Source organism: Mustela putorius, unplaced genomic scaffold (genome assembly GCF_011764305.1).
Source record: "Mustela putorius furo isolate JIRA1106 unplaced genomic scaffold, ASM1176430v1.1 tig00003845_pilon_pilon_pilon, whole genome shotgun sequence".
Classification (NCBI taxonomy): Eukaryota; Metazoa; Chordata; class Mammalia; order Carnivora; family Mustelidae; genus Mustela; species Mustela putorius.
The window spans coordinates 33,638,320-33,655,712 of record NW_025421998.1 but is presented as its reverse complement, the minus strand read 5'-3'; the positions used below and the strand labels follow the sequence as shown (position 1 = coordinate 33,655,712).

At 35.4% G+C, this 17,393-nt stretch overlaps 1 protein-coding gene across 7 annotated transcripts in view; it reads right to left on the bottom strand.

Moving 5' to 3' along the window:
- Nucleotides 1-6,989: 6,989 nt before the first annotated feature.
- CFAP69 (cilia and flagella associated protein 69) overlaps nucleotides 6,990-17,393 on the bottom strand; it is a 51,790-nt gene continuing 41,386 nt past the window's right edge. For all 7 annotated transcript variants that reach the window (XM_045062680.1, XM_045062682.1, XM_045062679.1 and 4 more), the window contains 8 exons: nucleotides 16,835-16,916; nucleotides 13,629-13,821; nucleotides 11,774-11,911; nucleotides 11,146-11,222; nucleotides 9,446-9,643; nucleotides 9,026-9,112; nucleotides 7,612-7,716; nucleotides 6,990-7,267 (listed from right to left, as the gene is read on the bottom strand). In XM_045062680.1, the coding sequence (XP_044918615.1) occupies nucleotides 7,097-7,267; nucleotides 7,612-7,716; nucleotides 9,026-9,112; nucleotides 9,446-9,643; nucleotides 11,146-11,222; nucleotides 11,774-11,911; nucleotides 13,629-13,821; nucleotides 16,835-16,916 (1,051 nt within the window). In that variant the 3' untranslated portion in view covers nucleotides 6,990-7,096. The remainder of the gene's footprint in view (nucleotides 7,268-7,611; nucleotides 7,717-9,025; nucleotides 9,113-9,445; nucleotides 9,644-11,145; nucleotides 11,223-11,773; nucleotides 11,912-13,628; nucleotides 13,822-16,834; nucleotides 16,917-17,393) is intronic.

Genomic DNA, 17,393 nt, shown 5'->3' with positions numbered 1-17,393 from the left:
AAGGACTAACTTTTCTTATGTTCTCACTTTTATTGTCTTCAGTTTTTAAAAAAGAATAACAAACAGGAAGGTAATAAGAAACTTTGTTTTAGTACAGTCTGATAGAAATTTCATCTTTAGTTATTTGCTCAGTTTTCTTCTTTTTAAAATATATTTCCTATTTCCATCTCACATCTTATTCCAAAAAGGATATTAAGCTTTAAAAATATATACCAAACAGTAGGATAATATCAAGTAAACGAGGAAATTGAGATGATGGGAAATGAAGACAGGAAACTAATAATATGTAGTTGTAGTTTAGATTAATACTTTTTTTTTAAGATTTTATTTATTTATTTGTCAGAGAGAGAAAGCGCACAAGCAGGCAGAGGCAGAAAGAGAAGCAGGCTCCCCACTGAGCAAGGAGCTGGATGTAGGACTCCATCCCAGGACCCTGGGATCATGACCTGAGCTGAAGGCAGTAGCTTAACCAACTGAGCCACCTGGGTGTCCCCAGATTAATACTTTCAAATACACATTGTAAAAGCCTATACCTTTGATAAAGGGGTGGCTGTAAATTAGTCTGGGTTTCCTACTTCTCAGGGTGAAGAAGGACTCATGAGCAGTTGCAAGATTCACACTGTTTATAAGAAAAACCAAACAACATGTTTAGGAGAAGCCCAGCTTTTGCTAAGACTAAGAACCAATAAAAATCATAGGTCTTCATGATGGCTACCATGGTATACAGCACTGTTTTTTCAAGTTCCTGGCAATGTCAGATTCCCTTCAGTACAAGCTGACACTTACACATCCAAACTCAGTTACGTATAAATAATTTTAAGAGCCCCCCAAATAATACGCAACAAATGTGCAACTGTCTAATGGTTTGACCAGAGTAAACTTTAAACTTTAAAGGGTGAGGTGGGGCTGACATTGAGTTATGGACCACTTTGAAGTTCTGATGAAGCAATAGACACTTTAGTAGAAGTTACATGTACACAGTGTCCATCATTTGTGGATGATTTTGGGGGAACGGTTCATGGACTTCAGGTTAAGAATCTCCAGTGTATTTTACTAATTTTAATTTTTTGTGTCCATTTTTAAAGAATCTCCAATATTAAAAAATAAATGAATTGCATAGCTTTCTAGTATTATTTTATAAATATTTCATATAACTTGGGTTTTTTTAAAAAAGATTTTATTTATTTGTTTGTTTGTTTATTTATTTACTTGACAGAGATCACAAGTAGGCAGAGAGGCAGGCAAACAGGTGGTGGTGGGGAAGCAGGCTCCCCGCTGAGCAGGGAGCCTGTTGTGGGGCTCAATCCCAGGATCCTGAGATCATGACCTGAGCTGAAGGTAGAGGCTTAACTCACTGAGCCACCCAGGTGCCCCATATAACTAAGTTTTATATAGTAACTGGTTGCAGATAATAGGAGATTGTAAGAGATTGTAAGTCTAATGAAGTTCCACATTGAAAATACTTTATCTTGCCAGTTAAGGACAGATCCTTAAACAGTTCATAAAATCAAGTGGTTGGAGGATCGGTCTTTTGTTCTCTTATTCAAATGACCAGAAAGAGACACAAGAAGTTGCCTAATTCCTTTCCTACAGGTGGAGACACAGGGTCATGATTTTCCCTAGAGAATCTCTCTATGTGTGGGCAAATGTTCAATGCTCAAAAGTTCAATGGCATAAAGCAAAATCGGATCATTTTAGCCTAAGAATTGGTTCAGTCACATGTCCTTACCATAGTTGTCATAAAAAATTTCTACTGCATCAAGGATGAACTTTTTAGTGTTAATCAATTAAACTTAATCGTTAGCCTTCCAAAATAGGTTAATTGCAAATGGGTTTCTAGTTTTCCTAATTGAAATATATAGGCTACATTGGAGGGGCACCTGGGTGGCTCAGTGCGTTAAGCCGCTGCCTTCGGCTCAGGTCCTGATCTCAGGGTCCTGGGATCGAGTCCCGTATCCGGTTCTCTGCTCGGCGGGGAGCCTGCTTCCCTCTCTCTCTCTCTCTGCCTGCCTCTCTGCCTACTTGTGATCTTTCTCTGTCAAATAAATAAATAAAATCTTAAAAAAATATATTAAAAAGAAAAAGAAATATATAGGCTACATTGGATTATTAAACATAAGGACATATGCCAAAATGGGCATTCTGGTTTTAGAGCAGTTCATCTTAAGCTTTTTTATTGGTACTTAGATATCATATTCTGTTTAAAATCCCTTCCCCACACTGCAATTTTTGGCACAAATCATGTTATTTGTATATAGAAAAAATTATTTTTTTTCATCATTCATTCATTCAACAAAAACTCATTGAGTTTAGAGGTACACTGCTAAATAATCCTTGACTCACAAGGTTGCCATTGCAGTGGGACAAAGGTACAGTAGGAAATAATATTTCAGAAGTAGTTTTACGATATCAAAATATAAGGTTAAAAAGAGAAATGGTGGGGCGCCTGGGTGGATCAGTGGGTTAAGCCTCTGCCTTCAGCTCAGGTCATGATCTCAGGGTCCTGGGATCGAGCCCCGAGTCAGGCTCCCTGCTTCCCTCTCTCTCTCTGCCTGCCTCTCTGCCTACTTATGATCTCTCTGTCAAATAAATAAATAAAATCTTAAAAAGAGAGAGAGAAGTGGTAGTCAAAATGTGGTTGAGTGGGGAACAGTGTGTATTTCTCTTCTGCCCTATTCAAAAATCATCTGACTAGATGAGTCAAAAAATCACTTTTAAACTTTAAATAAAATTTTAATTTTAGAATCGTTTTAAGTTTGCTTAAATTTCCAAGGATGGTGCAGAAAGATCTTGTATACTCACCTATTTTTTTCCTATTGTTAACATCTTACATTAGTAGGGTATGTTTACCATAACTGATAATCTTATAGTGATAACTTATTAACCAAACTTCATATTTTATTTGGATTTCACCAATTTTTCCCTGTTGTCCTTTTTCTGTTCCAGGATCCTGTCTAGGACACCACCTTATATTGAGTTATCTTGTCTCCTTAGGCTCTAAGATGTTTTCAATGACCTTGAGAATTTTGATCACTGGTCAGGTATGTTATAGAATATCTAATTTGGGTTTGCCTGATTGTATTTCTCAGGGTTAGACTGACTTTATAGACTTTTTGCATGAATACCACAGAAGTAAAGTACTATTCTCAATACTTCAGATCAAGGGTACACATCATCAACATGAGGTATCACGTATGAAGTTTAACCTTGGCTAAGTAGTATATACCAGGTTTCTCCACTGTAATGTTTTCTCTTCTCTTCCAATACTGTATGCTTTGGAAGCAAGTCACTAAGCATAACCCACACTTAAGGGAATGGGAAGTTATGTCCCAACTACTGAAGGAAGGAATACCTACATAAATTATCTGGAATTCTTTGGAGATTTGTCTATCCTCACTCCCTCCTCATCTCTGTTTCCTTCAGACCTCTTCTGTCATTATTTACTTAAGTCGTTAGAGACTTACAAACTTTTATTTATGCTTGGGTTATAACTCATTATTTTGTTGCTGAAATTGTTCCGGATTTGGTCATTGGGAACTCTATAGGATGCTCTAGACACACCTTGTGTATTTCCACCCGTCCCTGGAACCAACAATTTCTTCAAGGAGTCCTGGTTTCTTTTATTGGAGAATATTATTAGAAACCAAGATCTGAGCAGTAGGTATTTCTGTAGAATTTTGACCTGATAGTACCAGGCCAGTCCCTGAATGTCAGGGACTGCTTTTTTCTTTCTCAAAAAGCATCCTTGACTGGAAATCTAATACAAGCAATTATGAAACATACATGCTAATTAAACTAACATAAGCACAGGCTGTGTCAGCAGAGTGTGTGTAAAAATGAGGAAGACTAGTTCCGTTATATCCTTCATGGGTCTTACGACACTGGAAATCTTTGCTCAGTTTGTCTAGTCACAGATTGAGGAATATTAACAAATTGTGGCACAAAAGGGTGTGGCCAGATACAATGTCTGGAGTGATTAGGTTAGTTAGTTTTTTTTTTTTAATTTTATTTATTTGACAGAGTGCACAAGCAGGCAGTGTAGCAGGAAAAGGGAGAGGGAGAAGCAGGCCCCCTGCTGAGTAAGGAGCCTGACATGGGGCTGGATCCCAGGACCCTGAGATCATGACCTGAGCAGAAGGCAATTCCTTAACCAACTGAGCCACCCAGGCGCCTCATTAATTAATTAAATAAGAATGATTACAGTATTTGGGTATTTGGGTATTTGACCTGAGAAGACTCAGGCTGAACATGATAGTTTTTTTCCTGTGATATGAAAGGTACCTTGTGCTCCAGAAGACAGACTGAGAATTAGATGAATGAGTTATTCACTGGTTTTTATCCAATATAAGCAAAAATTGGCTAACAGTTTAACCAAGGAAGGAGCTCCCTCATGTGGTAAACATCTCATTACTAAAGTGTGTCAAAACCACTTCATCTGTATTCATTAAAGTCCATTTTTATTCTTTTGACTCTCATTTCATTTAGTTTATTAGCAGAATTTTCAGTTTGAGATCTTGAAATTTTGTCTTAATTGACTCATGGAAGGGAAATATATTGTCTGCCTTTCAGTCAGGCTGGGTGGGCTAAGTAGGCTCAGGAGTAGTGTGGATGCGCCGGATGTGAGGAGAACAGAGACCCATTACAGTTAGTGACATTGTCAGACCGATTCACTTGCTCACTGCAAGGGTGGCTAGAATTGTAATATGCAAACTTGATGTGCATCAATCTACCAAAGTTAAATGTCTGAATTAAGTAACACTACGCTTCATCCACCCATATTCCTTCAGCTGTTAAATCGCTGCTAGACAACAACCTGCCCTATTTTAGCTTTTCTCTTCCCGATGGGTAAGATCAACACAGCAGCGGGGGGGAAAGGTCCACAGCTATCACAAATTATTTTGATTGTCATCAGTCCTAATCAGTTTGGAGATACCAAGTTGTACTACATACAAAAAGTTATCTTCAACCAAGTAATATCAATTCCATTTTTACACATTGGTTATGTAATAGTATTGGTTAATGTAATAGTATTTATGTCTCATCATTTTAGGGGAAGTATATCACTGTTACAGAGTAAATACATTTGAACTACTTTAATAAGTTGTGTTTAGCCTTACCTGTATAGTATTTTACTATAATAGCTCAGGACTGTTCTACTTGCAGAGCTCAAGGGAAAGGCTGCCAGGAGCTGAGGCCACCAACATACTCATTTAATAATTTATTTACTGATATGTTAGTTTCGATGATGAATGAAATGTGGTTTCTACCTTGTCATTAGGGAGCTTAGCATCTGAGAAAGGAGCTTGTTACTCTACGATATGAGGCATAGATTACTGTTCTTAGCCATGGACACTTCATCTTGATTCTGTATCTGATATACTTGAGGTATATCTGGTGATTTTCATACGGTCATATCATCATTGCACATTCCTATCCATGCCCATTCTTGTCCCAAGAACTACTCTTTGATGGAATCTTTATGCTTCCTGTGAAGCACTTAGGGCTTCCTGTGAAGAGGATGAACAATTTATGCCTTCTATTATCTTGTTGGTGGTGATAATAGAGAAAAGGATTCAGGAGAGGCAAAGCTCCCTGATAAGCTGATGTACATTATCAACTAATGCAGGCCACAAAGAGAATAGGCAGCTGGGCCAGGATGAGAAGCTGCTGGCTAATGGTGTACTGTCAACTCATTCTAATTAGAACATTAGCAACAGTTGGCAGTTTCTCCCTTCACTACAGATTCCACTAACTTCACAGATGGAGACAATGGAAAATTACTGAATGAATGTGAGTTGGGGGAAGAAGAGGAGGATGAAGGAGGAAGTAGGAGAAGGCGGGCCCGATGGAGATAATAGAGCCCTCTCTTATTTATAAGTGGATTTGATGCATGTTTTCCCAACTTTGCATTCGATAGCATCATGTTGGTAGCTTGTAATTGGTCACAGTGGGACTATTATTTACACCATCCAAATGGCAAACACTACAAATGAGGGCCTGTTCCCCTTGAAGAGCTGATTGTTACAGATTTACCAGGACACTGCTGAGTGTGCCTATGGGCCTAGAATCTAGACTCAGATTCCAGTATATTTCCCTATTTACGAAACCAGGTTCTTGTCTCTCCCAGTCTTGGACATGAACTTAACTTTGTGGCTTCCTGGGTGGGATTGACATGGGAATGGAGACAGGCCATGGAAATCTCTTAATGCCATAAAGGGACACTTTGCTCTATATCCAGCATTAAGGCATCTATCTCCTATTTTTTGGCAAAATACCTTCACCACCAAAGGAGGGAAGATATTTCTTCACTCTCCCCTTCCCTTTCCCATTAAAGAAGAAAAGTAGCATTAGAATTTGTTTTGTATATTTTTAAAATTTTTGCTGTTTAGCTCACGACTCACATTTACTTTTTATAACAGAGCCAACTTACTTTACTTTGACCAACAAATTTGTTGCAAATATTTTTGCTGCCCAGTATTTATATATACATATATAAATATCCTGATTCCCTACTCCATCCATATATTTTGGTTGGGGTTGGCCTACTTCTGGCTCTGGGAGTAGGCGGTACTCAGATCTGGCCAAAATCATGGCAAATGGCTCAGGAGTGGGCATGTGGCCAATCAAGGGTCCCAAGAGGCAGAGGCAGATGCAGAGACTATTGAAAAAGTGGCATGTATTCTTCTCTACTGGGTATCGACTTGGGAGAACTGCTAGGTAAGGAGAAGATCTTACAGAGTTTCAGTCCTAGATCCAACAATGCCTGCAGTCTTAATTACTCCTAGATTTGGTAGCTACAGAGCCTGGAAAAGTTTTTATTGGCTTAAACCAGATGAAGTAGTTCACATGCAACCAAAGGAGTTTAACTGACACAATATATTTTATAATTTCAGTAAAGAGAATTAGTGATCTTTCCAAAGAAATTGATGACAACTCTTCTGGTGCTATATGTAGATATTTTCAATACAAATAAATTATATGTACTTAACTTTTATTTTTTCATAGTATTTTACTAAAATATTTGCTTTATGTTTATAAAGATATATTCAACTAAAAACTATAAGCAAACTTTATTTCAAAATCTCCATAGATTATTTTATGTAGGAACACTCTTCTTTAACTCATTCACAGTTTTCACTGCTTTCACCTTTTGCAGGGCTCCTCCTCGAATAGGCAGTTTTTTAAGAGCAATATCTGTATCAGCCAGAGGTCCTCCCAGTAATCGGGCAGGAGTGCTTTCCACTGTTACTACCCGACCAGAAGGCACCTGACAAAGTAAAAGGTATAGGTAAGAGTTCATTTACAAAATTTTTCAATAAGAGAAAAACCCATTCATACTTCCACTGATTTTAGAAAAGATACAAATTTGTAGCTGTTTCCTGGGAATCCTGCAGGGCTGATGGAGTCTAAACCAGTACTGGGTAACAGTGAATTTATCTTGGAGATAAATATGCCTTAACTGTGTGAAATTTGACCAAAAAAAAAAAAAAGAAAAGAAAAAATATGAGGAAAAACCCCCATACAACTAACATCCTATGAAGACTAAATACAGTACCACTAAGAAAAATTATGAAGCAAAACAAACGAACAAAAACAACAAAAAAAACTTACCGTTGTGTTAAGGCCTTTAATATCTGTCCTGTGAAATATTGCATTTGGTGGAGGCTTACTGTATCTAGATGATTCTATAGCTTTTTCCTGAAGTCTTTTTGCTTTCTGAAGATTTTTAAATTAGAAAGAAAGTAATATTAATTGCTACTAAAACATTAACTATCATACTTGCAGTGAAGTATGTGAAGTACATTTAATTGTGCCTGATTGCTACTTGAACCATTTATTGAGTAGCAGTGGAACCTGTACTTACTCACTTAGACTAATAAGATAGTTATTAGTAAGTTGCATCTTCTATACATTGCAGAAGACACCAGTCACTTGAGAAAATTACTGAGAGTTCCAGTTATCAGTCATATGTGACCAAGGAATAAAGCAGGTCTTCTGGAAATCTCATTTTAGCACATAATTTAATAAACTCCTAAATTTACCTCAGGTGATACATATTTTCAAAATATTTTGCATAAATACTAATTCAGAACACTTAACTATTTCAGAGTAATATAAATTGGGATAATTTGTTGCACTTTTGTTCAAACTCAGTAGCTGAGGCACTAGAGCAGGTGAAATTTGAGATAACAAATAATCTGCATGGAATGACTGATTTTCATTAATTACTCCTTAAAAGAAAGAATATTTCATAAGTAGAGTTGGGAAGAATTTTTAGTGAGAAGGGGGAGACACAGTACCTCGAGTGAGCTTTTGTTCTTTACTTTAGTTTTGCTACCTTAATGTGGTTTCAGTATTTTCATAGACTAATTTAACATTTAGCAGTTTCATATCTAGCCAAAGAACTGTAACATTACATAAAAACATATCCAAAGTATTAGTGGAAGAAGTGGGGGAAAGCAATGAGGTTTTGGAAATAAATGGTGCTTCTCAGATATTTTATGTGAACAATCAACATTATATAATTTTTACATTAGTTTCCAGCTTATTCCTAAAGCAATTTATCATCTTTTCCCAAAGGGATGCTTTTCCCCAGTTCTCATTTAATTGTTAATATCATGTTTCTTTTGGTGGTCATGGAGGGGAAATACCCTTGGGGGATAGGGTAACACAGACAGTGTTCTTCACTCTGCTTCATACAGAAATGATCAATGATATAAAGTGGAAAGTAGGAGCATATTTCTCCCGCTTATTCCTGGCTAACGATCATCTCCTTTATGCAAGACAGGAACACCACCCTTGCTTCCCACTGCTAGAGCAAAAAAAAAAAAAATCTCAAAGTAGCATTCTCTGAAACTACGAAAATGCATAGTTATCATCTTACAGCATATGAGGATCTAACAATGTTGGTATTCTATAGACAGGTCAACAGAAAAGGCAAAAGAATGAATATTTATTTCTGAAAAAGTCTGCCTATCAGAATTGGCTATTTGTTGTGGATATCACAATATTTTAAAAATCCTACCTTTAAAGTTTTAGCATTTGATGTTCTGGCCAAGAAATTTTCCCATGATTTATTAGCCAATTCTCTTTGTTTGTGTGTGGCTTGTATCTGAAATGAGAAAGATAATTAAGAGTTCTAGCTTCTATGAAACGATACCAAAGGGCTTTTTAAAGCCCTTATTTTGAAGGAAGACCTAGATTTTGGCAATGTAAATTTTAGGGCTGACTAGGTAAACGATTAGAGTAAAATCCTTCCTTCATTATGTGGTTAACATTTGAACTGCCTTCCATGATATATAATGTAAAACTGTTGTAATGAAAATACGAAAAACTACAAAATAACTCCATGTGCTGAAACATTCACAGGTAAGACAAACATATCCAATGGTAAACTAATTTATTGAAATTATTATTTCCTACCTTAATGGTATATGTGACTTACTTTTGTATATACTTTTTGTTCATTTTGCACATCTTGGTGTGCTTGGCTTTCAATCATCTCACTTTGAAGAGAAGCAACCATCTTTCCAATATTTTCTGATGCTGTTGTAATAGCTTCCAAAATTTTTTTATCTGTATTGACTGGTCTTAACTTTTCTAATTTTATTTCTTCACATATTTCATTCCATATTTCTCCAATCTGTTATAACAAAGTTTAAGGTTAAAAAAAAGTTAATTTAACCACAAATAAATGATATAATTTTGGGTAATCCTTTATTTGTGGTTGTTCCAAAGTTAACACTTACTGAACCACCTTTCCCATCTTCCTACTTGTGAATAAGTGCATTGGGAATTATTTGGGGCACAAGTTACAGTTGAGTTACCATGTTTTACAATGATAAGGTACTCGTGGATGAGGCTCCACTACCTAAATCTAATTCACTACAATTTTCACTGCCCTGTTTTATAGTCGCACTGTTTTCACAGCTGCAAGAAACTGCTGCTATGGTCTTATCCTTTTGAACTACTGATGTCTTCCTCCCAAAAGCCCTGTATTAATAGCTAGGCCAAGGGAGGCCTGGATGGCTCAGTCCATACAGCATATGACTCTTGATCTTGGGGTCATGAGTTCAAGCCCCACATTGGATGGGAGTTTAAAACAGAAAAAAAGAATAGCAATGCTTTTAAAAAATAAATAAATCAAAGCTAGGTCAAGCTGAACTTGTAGGGCCATTAACATGGGGATAACTGGAGCTCCAGAGCCCTGTCCTTTGCCCCTTACCTTCTAGCTCAGACAGTAACTGAATCTCAAGCTCTTAACTCCATGGTTTCATCATACTGACAGGTCCATCTCATATTCTAGGTTGTTTGTGAATTTAATGTGCTTGAGTATGCTTATATTTATAGAAAAATTTATATATCCAGGATTGGGATGAAAGTGAGCTTTTTTTTCATTTTAAAATAGAGACCTAATCATTTATAACATTCAAATACATAGTACTAATATTAGTAGAGGAGAAAATACTAAAAAAGACTTTGCTTCAAAATACTACAAAAGTATTTATTTGCCAATAAAAATATAACCAACAGGGTGAGAAACCTCATATCCTTTACCTGATATTTGATCATCATGTAAACTAAAGATAAAATAATTTTAATAAATATTAATAATTTATGTTAATAAGGAATAATTCACTTAACTATAATTCCTAATGCTCTCTAAAGAGAAGAAATTATATTTTAAAAATTCCAGTAAGCTTCTGAATAGCTCTGTCACTAACATCCCTCTTCTTTTATAAACTAATAGTTGGATGAAATCATATCCTATGGAAAATACCAATCAACTATAGGTTTCTTGAACTACTAGTACCAAATGCAAAATGGGAAATAAAGGGGCACCTAGATGGCTCAGTGGGTTAAAGCCTCTGCTTTCGGCTCAGGTCATGATCCCAGGGTCCTGGGATCGAGCCCTATATCGGGCTCTCTGCTCAGCAGGGAGCTTGCTTCCTCCTCTCTCTCTGCCTCTCTGCCTACTTGTGATCTCTGTCTGTCAAGTAAATAAATAAAATCTTTAAAAAAAAATGGGAAATAAAAACTATACAGTACACAGATGATTGCTTACAACTATGAATAAATCTTTTATTTCCCAATTGATTTTTTTGTTATATTAGAGTTTAATAAGATTATTAAGAAGGTACTCACTTTAAAGTCAAGGTATCTGTGTATGATACAAAGAGTGACAAAATCTTCAGCAGATAGGCCAGGTAAATTTTCAAAATCTAAACAAAGTTTATAAAGAAAGAATTACTGTAACAAAGCAAGTGATTCCAAAAGGCTTGTATCTATTCTATAAAAACTAATGCCAACAATTTTTATTTCATCTTGATTATGAAAGTTAGCTCTGTGAGCTTCTGGCTTGCTGAAGAGTGTTTGACAACTTTTTTCCTTAATGGGAAGCAAGGAAAAAAAAAAAGGCAGCAAGGATTTTAAAAACCGAGGTATTTCGCAATTCAAATGTTTAAGCCTAATCATCTAAACTAACCACCTTTAATCCTGGAACTGCCTGGGGAGCTTTGAAGATGCTGATGCCTGGGCCCCACACTCAGAGATTCTGATTTTAACTAATAAAGGGTCATCGCTTCTCAGCCTTTTGGCTAAGATCAAGTGTAATTGATAAAGGTGTACCATGGGCATTGGGTAACAATGGAACATGCACTTGTCTGTATAAAAGGATTTTGATCATCATGTTTGAAAATAGACTCCAAAGCAAAATCACTTTGCAAACTGAGTAAAACAGAGGCTCTTGAGAATTTGACAAGTAGCTTCTTACCCAGTTTGCCCAGCACAGCATAAATTTTTGCTCTGATATTCTCAGCAACATCCATAACTGCAAGAGTTGGGCAGTTTGCAGGCAATGGCATGATTTTTTGCTCTTCTTGGAAACTGGTAAATAGAGGTTTCTTTGTATCTAATCAATGCATATCATGAAAACAGAAAGGACAGATAGAAACATTAGTAAATATCTCAATTTGAAATTTTCGTCCAGACATAAGATATATAAACATCTTATAACTGAATAAAATAGTGCACAGTATATGGTTATTCTTTTGAAAGCATTAGCAGTCAGTTATTCCTCATTCTATGGCAAAACTTTTTAATTATACATAAAATACATAAATTTCACAAAATAACTTTTTAAAAAGTGAAACTTTTATGTAAATAACTTTTCTAATTTTGAGATCCAGAAATTGAATAATGTCAGTTTAACAAAAATGTAATCTCCTTCACTTTTGGGTTCTATATATTATGCTATAAATATGAAAACAATTTTATGATGTTACAGATCAAAACTCAGAAATAATAAAAATTGGTTGAAATAGAAATCATCAGAAGTTAAAGGGCAAGTATTTTCATTAAAAAATTAACAATATTAACAGTTTAGATGAAAAGAAATTTGAGGCTTAGAAAATGTACCCCTAGCATTGTAGATTGCTGATAATTAAAATTTATCAACATTTGATTTATTTTTATTTAGAAAACAATTTCTTCTAGGGTGCTTGGGTAGCTCAGTTGGTCAAGCATCTGCCTTTGGCTCAGGTCATGATCCCTGGGTCCTGGGATCCAGCCCTGCATCGGGTTCCCTGCTCAGCAGTAAGTCTGTTTCTCCCTCTCCCTATACTCCTCCACCTGCTTGTGCTCTCTCTCTCTCCCCTGTTCTCTCTCTCAAATAAATAAATAAAATCTTAAAAAAAAAAAGAAAGAAAACAATTTCTTTTATATAAAAAGTAAACTTGCTTCATGAATATGAATCAACAGAAATGTACAAAATGCTATAAAAATTATTTTCAGGCTTTCCATTTACATCCCAAATTTAATTGGTAAATGAAATGTTACTGAATCTATTTGTAAAAGCAAGTACTCAAAGGAACTCTTTAGGACATGATGTTGGGTTTTTTATTTTTGTTTTTGTTTTGTTTTGAGTTGAATGATATAATCAAATATCACTTCCTGAAAATATTCTATAAAAATATGAACCTGCTACTAATTTACTTACTTTTCTTCCATTCATTCAGAATTTTTTTTTTTAAAGATTTTATTTATTTGACAGACAGAGATCACAAGTAGGCAGAGAGGCAGACAGAGAGAGAGAGGGGAAGCAGGCTCTCCACCGAGCAGAGAGCCCTATGCGGGGCTTGATCCCAGGACCCTGAGATCATGACCTGAGCTGAAAGCAGAGGCTTTAACCCACTGAGCCACTCAGGCGCCCCTCATTCAGAATTTGATAGCAAGTTCTACAAACTCTTGTGAAAAGAACTTTAAACAAAGAGGTGGAAGTCCTCATACTTCCCTAAAATTTTTTAAAGATCTCTTTTTAAAAATATGGGTAAACAATGAATAACTCCTAGGATGTAATGAACAGGGTGGTGACTACAGTTAACAAATACTTTATTGTATATTTGAAAATTGCTAAGAAAGTAGATTTTAAAAGTCAGATCACAACAAAAAATTGTAACTATGTGTAGTGATGGATGTTAACTAAATTTATTATGGTAATCACTTTATAATATGTACATATATCAAATCATTATGTTGTACACCTAAAACTAGTGCAAGTTATATGTCAATTATATCTCAATTAAAATATGCATCTAATTGCTACTACTGACAGTTATAAATACACTTACCAATGATCATCCCATGTTTATCACGTTTTACTCCCAGTTCTTTTTCTTCCTTTCTCCACAATTTAATTAAAAGACTAGCAGCTGTCTGGTCCTTCTTCCCTCGCCAAGCATTGACATGAGCCGTGGTTTTGGGATTATCACAAAATTCAACCATTATTCCAAGTATTAGATTACAGAATTTTTTTTGGTTCAACTTTTGCATGGAAATGGAAAAGGAAAAGAGATATAATAAATTTTAAGAATTATTACTTTTGAAATAAAAAACCCCCAAGAAACACTTATATTAACCAGTAACTTTCTTCTAAATTATGGCCTTAAAAAATTCACACTCTACTTAAGTACGACTGGACAATCTCCTGTTGAAAATATGTTTAAGAATTAGAAAAAATAAAAAGACTCAATATAATTCTGAGGTAGTCATAAATATATGTCATGACCAAAAAAGCAATTGCTTTGGTTAGGTCCAGAAAAAGAGATACTGTAAAAGTAAGTGAACATGTTCATTTTAAGTGGAGCAAGGTAAACAGTACCAGACATTGTTCACTCTAATTATAGGATCTTTCCCATTTATATGCTTTATTAAGGTTTGTAAAGACTCATATTAACTATAGTCTTGTTTTGACTAAGAAAATAACTGATGGTAACTGCAAGTGGCAGTCACATATTAAAATAAACCACTTGAGATTTAATTTTGTATTTTGCAAAGTAAGCATTTAAGAAAAATTATCAAGCATATTTCCCTTGTTTTGCTACTAGCTTTCAGCAAACCAAAATTTACGTATAGAAAAGTCCATCCAGAGTAATAGTCTCCACACAGGAATAATTTGTGTCTGAAATAGTTTTTGTTGATTAACTCATAGTATATCGATAACAGAATATAGCACAGGAAACATGTAATCTGTTATTTAAGCAAACATTATCAGTTTCCTCTATTTTAAAATGAAGGATATTATTACCTGCTTTAGAGAGTTATTGTCATGAATTACACAAGACTGCCTGGCATATAGAAAGCTCTAAATAATATTTAACATTATTAGCAATTATTATCATTGCATACTGAATAAATATTTTAGCAGATTGTATTAAACAGAGCCCTCAGTTGGGTTCTTTATTCCTATACCTCACTTTCCGGAGAAGGAGGCAAATTTCAAGGGTTGGAGTTGATAAAAAAAACTTCATTAAAGAATATTTGTAATCTGTAATTAACTTGATTGGTTTAAATCACATTAAGCACAATCTAATATTTATATTCATTAAAAATAGAAAACACTTACATGGCAAAAATATGTGTCAGGAACTATTCCAAATACTATATGTAAGTGTATGTGTGTATATCTATATGTGCATATGTGCACATGCACACATAATAACTCATATAATTCTCCCACAGAGCATGGGATAGATACTATTGTTATCTCTGTTAGATAGATGAAGAAACATGTAACAGAGATGTTATTAAATACGTGTCCAAGTTACACAGCTAACAAGTATTGGAGGCCTCAGTCAGACTGATTGCAGCCTATGATCATAACCACTGCGCTATATGGCTTCTCCTACCAGTCTTCTTCATGCCTTTCCATCAGAGAAACCCTAGTGGTGAAGGAGAGTGAACACAGTGAGAAATGTCTTTGAAGTCTATTATATAACCTTCAATATTCACATAGAATTTCATTATTTAGTATATACATGTCTAATATAACTCCCCATTTCCTAGTCTTCAACTAAAAACAAGATTCTAGGAAGATGTGCCAAATTAATTCTGTGACTTTGAGAATCCCCTGACACATCACCAAGCACCTCTGGGCATGCTTGATCTCTCATTAGAGTAACATGGTGAGCTATAGATCATTTAGTAAAGCCACACATATATATTTCTGTATTATGTCCAATTTTATGTACAATCCAAGGGCTTCTGGTTATGACTCACTCCTGTTTATCAAAATGGGTTATTATTATTTTTATTTATTTTTTATAATGTTTTATATCTAATGAGTTTGCTTTCCTGTATGTAATGCCAGCTAATTTTCTTTAAGAGAGATGAAGGGACACAAATAATTTTGTTATTCTGTTTTTTTTTCTTTTTTAATATTGTATTTATTTATTTGAGAAAGAAGAGAGCACAAGCAGAGGGAGCGGCAGGCAGAGGGAGAAGCAGGCTCCCACTGAGCAGGGAGCCCAATGTGGGGCTCCATCCCAGGACTCTGGGATCATGACCTGAGCCAAAGGCAGATACTTAACCAGCTGAGCCACCCAGGTGCCCCATGGTCTATTATTCTGTTAATAAAATTGTGAATGGTGGCGATCAAGGCAGGGACATAGGTAGAACTCTACGTGGGAATATCTCTTTAAGTTTTATTGAAACCAAATTATACTTTTACTTTCATATCATCTTGACATGAACCTACTTGGAATTGAGGCCAGTAGGGAATTACTTTGAGGATAATTGAGGGTCTTTGCCATTCTTTGGTGTTAGATGGCAACTGTCTTTCCTGGCAAACTTAGTATAGTCATTCCTGCTCATTCTATAAAATGGTCTAAAACACACTTGATTCTTCACATCACCTATAAACTATTCAGTTCTTTAAAAATGCTCATCTTGGGGCGCCTGGGTGGCTCAGTGGGTTAAGTGGCTGCCTTCGGCTCAGGTCATGATCCCAGGGTCCTGGGATGGAGTCCTACATTGGGCTTCTTGCTCAGCAGGGAGCCTCCTTCTCTCTCCCCCTCTCTCTCTGCCTATCTCCACCTCTCTCTCTCCCAGAGAGCTCATGCTCTCTCTTGCTCTCTCTCAAATAAATAAATAAAATCTTCTAAAAAATGCTGATCTTTACTCCTTTGTTTAATGTGGCCCTTAACTTTTAAAACTAAGAGAAGAAGCTAGAAGTTATGCTTATGTGTTTTGATACTGTTTAGCATTTCATAAACTATTTCTTTAAAGGTGGGTGGGAAAAATCCCATAAAACAAATTATCTGTTGTTACATGTTTGGGCATGCTGACCTAAGTAAACAGGTTTCTATACAGGAGGAATTTTCAGAGCCTTTATTATGCCAATGCAAATTATGGATCTCCAAGTGAGATTTTGTTTAAAACAAACATTTAAACATGATTTGGGGGCACATTTAATTACAGAATGGTGTTCTATGGCTCTTAGTTTTGGAAAGAGTTAATATTTATTTATTTGTTTACAATTATTAACAATCATACTTACTGCCAATAAGTCCAAAAGGAGAAAAATGCCTTCCTTTTCAAGAAAGTAATCCTCTAAGGGATAACAACCCAAAATACAGCACCTTAAATAAAAAGGAAGTTATTCACTTAACAAGGATTCTACTGTCTATATACTATTGTCTACTTCCATATTTTTTTGGACTGTTTTAGATGCCTCATATAACAGAAATCATGTATAAAAGATAGTCTTCTGTGACTGACTTATTTCACTTAGCATAGTGTCTTCCAGGTTCATCTATGTTATAAACCATAGGATTTTTTCTTTTTTAAGGCTAAGTGCTATTCCATTACATGTATATACCATATTTTTTTCTTTATCCATTCATCTCAGGTCATGATGAACATTTGGGTTGCTTCCATATCTTGCCTATTGTGAATAATACTGCAATGAACATGGGAGTCCAGTTATTTCTTCAAGATTCTGATTCTAATTCTTTTGGATATATAACCAGAAGTGGGATTGTTGGATAATATGGTGGTTCTATTTTTAAATTTTTTGAGGAACTTCTATACTGTTTTCCATAGTGGCTGTACGATTT